The 10,216-nt window shown below is 38.9% G+C and overlaps 2 protein-coding genes across 3 annotated transcripts in view; both read right to left on the reverse strand.

Annotated features, from left to right (window-relative positions):
• LOC108949289 (calcium-activated chloride channel regulator 1-like) overlaps positions 1–6,172 on the reverse strand; it is an 8,506-nt gene extending 2,334 nt beyond the window's left edge. For both annotated transcript variants that reach the window (XM_026838838.1, XM_018815918.2), the window contains exons 1-11: positions 6,059–6,172; positions 5,459–5,668; positions 4,889–5,014; positions 4,139–4,318; positions 3,039–3,302; positions 2,490–2,657; positions 1,810–1,912; positions 1,349–1,428; positions 1,111–1,198; positions 935–1,043; positions 370–506 (exon numbers count right to left, since the gene is read on the reverse strand). In XM_026838838.1, coding sequence (XP_026694639.1) covers positions 370–506; positions 935–1,043; positions 1,111–1,198; positions 1,349–1,428; positions 1,810–1,912; positions 2,490–2,657; positions 3,039–3,302; positions 4,139–4,318; positions 4,889–5,014; positions 5,459–5,668; positions 6,059–6,067 — 1,474 coding nt within the window. In that variant the 5' untranslated portion in view covers positions 6,068–6,172. The remainder of the gene's footprint in view (positions 1–369; positions 507–934; positions 1,044–1,110; positions 1,199–1,348; positions 1,429–1,809; positions 1,913–2,489; positions 2,658–3,038; positions 3,303–4,138; positions 4,319–4,888; positions 5,015–5,458; positions 5,669–6,058) is intronic.
• LOC100179101 (calcium-activated chloride channel regulator 1-like) lies at positions 6,117–8,338 on the reverse strand. The gene is made up of 6 exons (XM_018815919.2): positions 8,319–8,338; positions 8,006–8,054; positions 7,620–7,770; positions 7,037–7,151; positions 6,631–6,808; positions 6,117–6,306 (listed from the first exon to the last, which is right to left on the reverse strand). Exons 1-6 carry the CDS (start codon positions 8,336–8,338, stop codon positions 6,145–6,147), a joined length of 675 nt encoding a protein of 224 aa, XP_018671464.2. The 3' UTR covers positions 6,117–6,144.
• Between the last annotated feature and the right edge of the window lie 1,878 nt (positions 8,339–10,216).

A 10,216-nucleotide genomic window follows, 5' to 3' on the forward strand; every position in this document is an offset into this window, starting at 1 on the left:
CATTGAAGCGACACATGTTACCTCTATGTTCTCATCCCATTTGGTAGTAAACAAAGAACATTCAAAGAATTATAAAACCGTTTCCTCACGACTCCCATGGACCGTTGTTAATTGTTTAAAACACGATCAGGATATTTGAATATTGTGTGCTAAAGGTGTCCCGCCTTTCCCCAAGCACCCTACTATAACTAACAATTCTGAAAATCATATTCTGACAATTTTTTTGAATTTCTAAATGATTGACGTTCCGTCTGCTTAGAGTGCATGTCGTTAGGTGTCTTGCACAAACACAAATGTAACCTTTAAAAGATCATAAAATAAAACAACCAACTGCCAAAGGATCTCTTTCGTAAAGTGAATATTCGTTACCTTTGCCGTCGTCATAATCGGAGCCAGGCGCAGTGAAACTAAGCGTCAAACCATCACTCCAACTGTAAACGTCGTTTTGTTCAACGAACAGATCAAGGATGCGACTCGGTGGGAATTTGTCACCAGATATGGGTTTTCTACGAGTGTTAGTTTAAGTTTGTAGCAAAATTCAACAAGAGAGCACATATCTAATGAATAAGCACGTATTATAATAATATAACAAATTATCGGCCATACATAAAAAATTGAAAAAATTCAAAAAAATAATCACCCACAAAGTAACATACTTGGTAACTCGTAAGCTGGCGCGAGGTGTAGTAACACCCGTGTTATAACGACTGTCGTTTCCCGGCCACGCGAGGATAACCAAGTTACATTCATTCAAGCATAGTTTTAATAAATTAAGAATTTTAGATTTTGTAAAATAAGCACATTCAGTAAGACAGTTTTAAAAAACGTGACGTCCCAGTTGTCCAAAAGTTTCGGTTCAAACTAAAAATATCTTTATTGATGTCGGAAGTTAAGTCAAGTCAAACATGTTTACTGATATCTTGCTTTTACATACCCAGTGTAGGAGAACCCGCCGTTGGTGACAATTCTTGTGAAGTTTTCTACGCCGCCAGAGGGAGCTCGCGAGACGTACTTTCCCGCATTCGGATTTAAAACCACGTTTCCTAACATCATGAAATTGTTAACAACAAAAGTCAACAAACTCATATAAAACTTAGATTGTTGATTTACCTTGCGAGTTTACGGTTCCAACATTAAGGGCGGCCCTTGACCCGGGACTTTGCAAGTATGGGTTTGAGTCGGTGCTGCTTACTGTCACCTGTGTTACAAAATCTTTCGTTAGTTTTTCTTGTGTAAAATGCACGAATATTTTTAACTTTATGTTTTTGCGTAATTTTAAAACGCAGCGTTGAACTCATTACCTCTGGGTTAGAGACATGCGAGTTAATCAACACCTATATATACAAACCTCAACCGAATATCTCCCAGGACTCGTGTAACCAGTGAAGTATCTTGAATACACACCGTCATTCAAGCGGACGTCAGGCGCTGTGGTGGAAACATTATTTATGGAGATTGTAGAAACCTATCTAAAGTAGTATTGTCCATATACACACGTTCCCTGGTGAAGTCTTGCCGTACGGCAGACGAAACGTTGGAAATACACTATGTTTTCATACCAGATGAGTCGTTGAAAGATTATTTACATTATGCCAGGTAGCACAAGTAACAAAATGTTCATATATATATATAGGCTAAAAATTAAATGAACGTTGCAGAGTAAACACAACAATGAGACTAAAATGAGTTGACGAATTATACTAGAAAATAGAAATCATAGGAATTGTAATAGCGCGATTCAGCTCACGGTTCGCACAATAATTATTATTGTTTTCAAATGCCAGAAGTTAAGATTAAATTCACTCTTACCGGCTCCAGCATCATACAGTTCAATAGATGTTTCGCCGCCATCTGGTGTGCCGATACTAGCGAATACTTGGGCGCCGAGCACAGGAGAGAACCCTTGTGACACCTGAATAATTATTAAGTGTCATATAGATTCTTTTTCGTCGAACATTATTTTGCTCTTGTTGTTATTTGGGCTTTTTCCCACATATCTAAATTCCTAATTGTCTAGCATTCATTCTTTAATCTTTTGACTAAAATCAATTCATAATATATATAGTAGAGTGGGTGAAGACGGGACATCGTTATCATAAAATGTCCAAATATCCTAATCGTGTTTTAAACAATTACCAACGGTCTATGGGAGTCGTGAGGGTACGGTTTTACAATTCTTTGAGTGTTCTTTGTTTACTACCAATTGGGACGAGAAAATAGAATAAAAAGGTGTCCCATCTTCCCCCACCCTACTATATTACACAGGTTTTATTACACCATACGTTGTTACTGCGTTGCTAACAATAAAAGTCACTTTGTTTGTTCTCGTGCGCGTAAAGTTGGATATTAATAGGACATGTTATTCTACTATAAACCTAACCGATGATAAATGTTTGAAATGTTGGACCAAGTGGAAATTAATCACATCAGTAACTAAAGGTTTCGGAGTTAAGTTTGTGGTAAATCAGCACAATTGTAAACAAACTGACTTGCGCATACACCACGATGGCTTGACCTGTCCCGACGTCTGTTTGGTCCAATCCCGATGACACTACGATGGGCTGGATTTGTTTGCTTGAAGCCGCTGACGTCACTGTTGCTGTAACGACCTGGCTGTATGCTGACGACGTTGAAACGTAATATTTCCACAAGCCAACCTAAGGAATTTTTACGAAATGAATGAATGAATGTAACTTATTTATCCTCGCATGGCAGGGCAACAACAGTTGTTATAACACAGATGTTCTGTTCCATACGCCTCGTGTCCGCTTACAAGTTACCCTGTATGTAACTTATTTATCCTCGCATGGCGGGCAACAACAGTTGTTATAACACAGGTGTTCTGTTTCATACACCTCGTGCACGCTTACGAGTTACCGCGTATGTAACTAATTTATCCTCGCATGGCGGGGCAACGACAGTCGTTATAACACGGGTGTTCTGTTTCATACACCTGGTGTGTTACAAGTTACCACGTGTAATTTTATGGGTGATTCTTTAGGAGAATTTTCATTTCTTGCTGTTGATTTTTATCTTACCGTTGCTGTTCCTGGCAATGGGAATTCCACAAATTCAAATTCCGCATTTATTTCAGCAAGCGGGTGGCCGGGACAACTGTTAGTGGTTATCGATGGTTTGGTTGAGTAAGTGCAACCAGATGGGTGTTCAAGTTCCACGTTTATCGCTATGTTATATTGGGACCAAGTGAATGAGAATAACGTTTGGTTTCCTACAGTTGAGTCGATGGTAACGGAGCCGGTGTATGTTGAGTATTTATCTACACTGAATGATGAGCTGTGAACCTGGAAGATATTGTATGTTGGGGTAAGATGGTACAGTCGGTTGGGGTAAGATGGTATAGTCGGTTGGGGTAAGATGGTATGGTGGGTTGGGGTTAGATTGTCCATGTATAGTAAGGTGGTGAAAGACGGGACACTTTTAGCACATAATATCTAAATATATTTATCATGTTTTAAACAATTAACAGTCGTGTGGATACGGTATTATAATTTTTAAATGTTATTTGATTACTACCAAGTTGGACGAGAAAATAGAAAGAAAAGGTGTCCCATCTTCCCCCACCCTACTTATATATATATATATGGTATACATTGTCATAGATTGTCATATATGGTAAGTTGGGATAAGATTGTCCATGCTTTCAATTTCTTTTACCGCCACACTTAATAGCAAACAATAAATATTTACAGAATTATGTAACCGCATTCTCACGACTCTCGTTATTTGTTTTAAATAAATATATGAGCGAAGACACAACTGTACTGTAGCTGTATAGCAGCCACGCCTTTATTTGACGGTTTACTCAAGTAGTTTTTACTCGTATCGTGTTTTAACGACTGTTGTTTTGCTGCTAATTCCATTTTCTTCTCTGTTTAAATTAACATGATTTGTGTTAATGTATCCAAAGAGATAAATTAAACTTGTGTTGATGTTTTATACGAATGCAACTACCTTGAACGTTTCAGTTATTTTTTAAATAAAACTACCTTAAATTTCATTGTATATATTTCATAAACATGCAAAATGCTATAGCAGTGACTGACTAAAAAATGGCCGGCAACATTAGGTCTAGCAGAATAAGAATACAGCAGCGCAGATAAAGCACATGAGACTATACCTTGAAAGTTTCAGTAAACACATCACCATCATTGGGGGAAGCAAGACTTTGAAACGCCCCCAATATTTGTGTAATGTCCGCCATATCCCCATAAAACCAAACACCATTCGTATCTTCCACCAGTTGCTCAAGGTCGGCGTTGCCGGATGTTGTGTAATATATTGCGTCAACAACAACTAACTAAAAATGCATGTAACTTATTCATCTTCGCATAGCGGGGCAACGTCAGTCGTTATAACACAGGTGTTCTGTTTCATACACCCCGTGCCCACTTACGAGTTACCATGTATGTAACTTATTTATCCTTACATGGCGGGGCAACGACAGTTGTTATAACACAGGTGTTCTGTTTCATACACCCCGTGCCCACTTACGAGTTACCATGTATGTAACTTATTTATCCTCACATGGCGGGGCAACGACAGTCGTTATAACACAGGTGTTCTGTTTCATACATCTCGTGTCCGCTTACAAGTTACCAAGTATGTAACTTTGGGTGATTAAATTTTGTTGGGAATTTTCTATAACTGTGTTGGAACTTGATAAAGGTATGCCGTACGGTGTTAGTGAGGTTTTGTGTGGCAGGTGATACTAGGCAGGGGTTGGGAACCTTTTAGGAGGGGGGGGAAGTCATAGCTACATATTTTTAGTGTATTTCCGTGGGAGATTATTGATCTTAATAAGCCAATCTCTGAAAGTAGATTTATAGAAACATTTTGGTACAAAACGAAACAGCCAACTCATTCCCACCTTTTGTACCACTTCATCAGCTACGTCTTTTACCATCGGCTTTTGATTCTCCTCCCCGTCAGTAAACACAATGATATTCCCTCCAGCTGCACTTACTCCCTGTTCTTTCAACACCGTAATCGCCATCTGCAATTAAAGCTCAATCATGAATAAACAGCTCGGGTAAAAGCACGTAAATAATAGCAAACAATACGTTTTTTAAGTAGAAGAGTTATTTAAAAATATACAGTAAGCTGGGGGAAGATGGGACACCTTTACCACATAATATCCAAATATCCTGGTCGTGCTTTAAACAAGTAACAACGGTCTATCGGAGTCGTGAGGATTCGGTTATATAATTCTTTAAATGCTCTTTGTTTACTACCAAATGGGACAAGAAAATAGAATGAAAATGTGTCCCATCTTAACCCAAAATACAATATATATCGTTATATAAATCGTTTTATAAGCATAGGAGTTATTTACATATATATTACGTTATGCCTACTGGTAGCAACAACAGCAGAAGTAAAATTCACTTTGTTCATTATTAGGCCTCTTTATTTAATTGGTTATTAACTTTAATATCACCTCAAGTCCACAACCGATACAAGTGCTATCATGAGCTTTGGTTGGTAGTTTGTTCAATAAGTTGGTTCTGTCGCTGTCGTCTTGTATCGTTGTTAATGATGCCAGCTTATAAGCCTTCGTATTGAACTCAACGATACCAACTTGGTCTCCAACGGCCACTGATTGTGAGATAAAGATGCTCACCGTCTGCCGCATTTGCTCCAGTCTAGTCTGTTAAGAGACAAACACTTGTGAATGTTAAATGGCCAAACATAGGGCTGTAAAATTCACCGATTATGTAAAATATACCATAAAGAATCAATCTCCCACAAAGTTACATACGTAGTAAGTCGTTAGCGGACACAAGATGTATGGAACAGAACACCAGTGTTATAAGAACTGTCGTTCCCCCGCTATACGAGGATAAATAAACTAACGTTATTCATTCAAACAATTGTTTATGAGTAGCCTATATCTTCCAAACTTAGCAACAACATTCAAACACAACTTTATAGCAACAACATTAACGACTGTCGAAGAACAACACGTCGATCCTCTAGTATAGTCGAAACTACGTTTATGCTGTAATTCAATATAGGACTTCATTTTACAGTCACGTACCCCTTCCATGCTCTTAGACGTGTCCAGCACCAACACGTATCTCCTGCTGCTGTCGATTTGAACCAACCGAAATATAGGGTTCGTGTTCAGACCATATTTCGGGGGTTTGCATTGTTTAAGAAATCCTTAGATTCCATGATAACCTCCCATGCGCTTTTCAAATCACAAAGTCGGTTTTGTTCGTTAGGAGCTTCTCTGTTGTGATGGTTGTAAGAATCGGTTTCGTCGTTGTGGCAAAACATGGTGACCTGCGATGTATTTTAAACTTAATTATAATTTAGCACCCACAAAGTAACATACGTATAAAAAGCTCCTAAGCTGGCACGAGGTGTATGAAACAGAACACCTGTGTTTTAACGACTTTCGTTTTTCGGCCATGCGAGGATAAATGAGTTACACACGTGGTAACTTGTAAGCGGACACGAGGTGTATAAAACAGAACACCAGCGTTATAATGCCTGTCGTTGCCCCGCTATGCGAAGATAAACAAACTAAAGTTATTCGTTCAAACAATTGTTTATGAGTAGCCTATATCTTCCAAACTTAGCAACAACATTTAAACACCGCGTCACCTGTGACAAGTATTGGTGTGACATAAGTGATGTTGTTAGGTCCGCACTTTGTTCCGCGTATGGAAGAAACAAACACCCGTCTTCCATCAACCCGTTTTCAAGGTTCCTCTGGCAGTCACGTGAATTTCCGGTTGAGTAATCAACCACTTTGTTTTTCCCATCCAGTGTTGACGGGCATCTGGAAATGTTTAAATGTTTGGGGTTATTTATTTAACTTATTTATCCTCACATGGCGGCCAACGACAGTCGTATAACACAGGGGTTCTGTTTCATACACCTAATCGTTATCGCTTACAAGTTTCCACATATAAGTAAACAGTGAAAAAAATGAGTGAATTAGTGAAAGCAGATCTAGATACACTACTAGCTCTTTGAAAATATAGCGATATAACTCGAATACGTTTACCTGGTAGCTTGTACTGTACCATGGCTATCATAATAATAAGGACTGTAGCCGGTGGTGTATGTTTCATCGAAGACACCCCAACGTAGATGAGCCCATTCGTGTACGATGGCTTTCCCTGTGAATATAAAATCAATAATCATACAAAACTACAGAAATATTTCAACTGCGATTTATAAGGGACAGTAGGTTGGGGTAAGATGGTGCATGTTTTCATTCTCCTTTATCGTCACAATTGGTTGTAAATAAGGAATATTTACAGAATTATAAAACCGTATCCTCACGACTCTAAGAAAAAGTTGTTTTTGTTTAAAACACGATTAGAAAATATGGGACATTATATGCGCTTAACAATATAGCCATCTTACCCCACAGTACTACTCATATGTTTATTAGCGATCTAGATTCCATACTGTTTACACGTTTAGATAGGGTTAATTTAAACGAGCAAAATTTCAGATTAACGAAAATCTGAATTATAGATTTTCGTAAATTTGTAACTTTTTTTCAATCCTGAATTCCTTTGTCTTTTATCGGTTTGAACAATTGGTTCTAAAAATTCAGATTATCGACTCTACTGGCAAACCTCTAGGCCCGAAGTCTTCCACGAATGATTGGTTGGTTAGATAGTCCGGTGTTAGATGGATATAGCTTGCTGTTTCACCGCAGTTACCATATTGTAGCGTGTATGGGGTGTCTTGGTAGACGGGGTTGGCTTCGGCTATCAGAACGTCAGCCTAAAACAATACATTAGGTGTATAGGAGTAATACAATACGGATTTTCTGGTAATTATAGTACTACGAAGTAAGATGGGACACCTTTGGCACATAATATCCAAATATCCTGATCGTGTTTCAAACAATTAACAATGGTCTATGGGAGTCGTAAGGATACGGTTTTATAATTCTTTGAATGTTCTTTGTTTAAATTAGCACGAGAAAATAGAATCAAAATGTGGCCCATAAACTTACAGTTTCATAACTTTCGCTTCCGTTGATAACCAACTTGTTTGCTCCATGTCTTAGGAATCAGGATGGTGATTTCACCGAAGTAAGATCTTTGCCGAGTTGCCGTGTATAAATCACCCGATGCTTCAATCCATGATGACTGAAATTAAACCAAATAATCACTCACAGAGTTACATATGTGGTAACTCGAAAGCGGGCACGAGGTGTATGAAACAGAACACCCGTGTTATAACAACTGTCATTGCCCCGCCATGCCAGGATAAATAAGTTACATTCATTCATTCATCTATGACAGTAGACAAATGCGCTGAGTTACTGAATAGTTCCACCGGCCATTATTCGCTGCACTTTATACGCTACATACAAGAGTAAGCTGAACCAATATAGTTTCACATTTAATAAATAATATTAAATCATAATTAACCTGATTTAAAAAGAATAATAATCTTTATGCTTATTCAAACATGCGTACACTTGCGTAAACTAAGAACTGAAACACTACAAGTGAACTGTACACAACCGACTGTTGCACAATCTACAGCACAAGGAGGAATAACAAACTGCAAGAAACGCGTAATCTCGCGCGGCGCCGAAAACAAGACACCAATGATTAGAAAAGCGCTTTGGAACATGCACCAGCACGTGCCGCTACGAGTTACCACGTATATAGCTTGCTTTATCCTCGCGTGGCTGAAAATGGCAGTTATTAAAACACGGGTGTTATGTTTTAGGCATCTCGTGCCTGCTTACACGTCACACATGTGCAACCTGGGTTTTTCAGACCGTGTAAATGTTTACAATCAGCTAATAAGACTAAAAGCGTGGCGCCTAATTTCGCAGATTATCTGTGGCACAAATTAGGATGAAAACTGACAAGAATCAAATTCAAATAACATTTATGTGCGATTAATTTTCTGTATGGCTGACAATTTAGTCAACCCATTAGTGACTACTGGGTTGGAGCAATTACGGTTAAGTATCTTGCCAAAGCACACATATACGCCCACAATAGGTATGGTATACATTGGGTTACACCCCAACGCCATTTACAACCACTATACTACCATAGTATACTGATGCTACAGCGTCCATTTTACGACCTTTAATATCAACTGGTATTTATAAAGTAAAGGAATGTGCCATAACAAATTTCACAGCAGGTCATATCAATTGTAATAGCTTCACTTTTGTTGACTTATTTAAGATCTGAGAGATATAAACGTAAAGTGATGGTTGTTAAAACGCACCCATGTTGGACAAGGCACACAAAGAAACGACATTCACGCCAAATTTGGCAGTTATTAAACTAGCAAATAGGCAACTATATGTTAGGTAACGGCAAACTAATTCAATATGGTCTATACTTTGTATTTTCTACATAATGTGCCTACAGACACTACCAATAAATTAAACCATAGTAAAAAGTCGCCCACAAAAAGAAAATTTTGCATTTCCCGATTTTAATTAATTTAAATAGCTTCCATCCTATAATCAGGGCAATACCCCCCATACAATACTCTGGGGTAATATGGGACACCGTTAACACATAATATCTCATACTTACTAACCGTGTTTTAACAATAAACAACGATCTTTATAGTCGTGAGAATACGGTTATATATTTCTGTAAATATTCTTTCTTTACTACCAGATGGGACGTTAAAAGATAATGAAAATATTTTACCCCGACCTACTGTACCATCTTGCCCCAACCTACTGGACCATCTTACCCCACCCTACTAGTCCATCTTACCCCACCCTACTGGGCCATCTTACCCCAACCTACTGTACCATCTTACCCCGACCTACTGTACCATCTTACCCCAACCTACTGGACCATCTTACCCCACCCTACTAGTCCATCTTACCCCACCCTACTGGGCCATCTTACCCCAACCTACTGTACCATCTTACCCCGACCTACTGTACCATCTTACCCCAACCTACTGGACCATCTTACCCCACCCTACTAGTACCATCTTACCCCACCCTACTGGGCCATCTTGCCCCAACCTACTGAACCATCTTACCCCACCCTACTAGTCCATCTTACCCCAACCTACTGGACCATCTTACCCCAATCTACTGTACCATCTTACCCCAATCTACTGTACCATCTTACCCCAATCTACTGTGCCATCTTACCCCGATCTACCATACCCACTTACCTGTATAGCTGATACCAGATTGGGGTCTTCCGGAACGGCCGGGTTG

This window comes from Ciona intestinalis, unplaced genomic scaffold (assembly GCF_000224145.3).
Source record: "Ciona intestinalis unplaced genomic scaffold, KH HT000119.2, whole genome shotgun sequence".
NCBI lineage: Eukaryota > Metazoa > Chordata > Ascidiacea > Phlebobranchia > Cionidae > Ciona > Ciona intestinalis.

Coding starts and splice junctions, on each gene's coding strand:
- LOC100179101 (XM_018815919.2), bottom strand. CDS start 8,338: ATGGCCGGTGGAACTATTCA. Junction 8,055..8,318: donor ATGGCCGGTGGAACTATTCA/GTAACTCAGCGC, acceptor CTGATTCCTAAG/ACATGGAGCAAACAAGTTGG. Junction 6,307..6,630: donor CACACCAATACTTGTCACAG/GTGACGCGGTGT, acceptor AATACATCGCAG/GTCACCATGTTTTGCCACAA.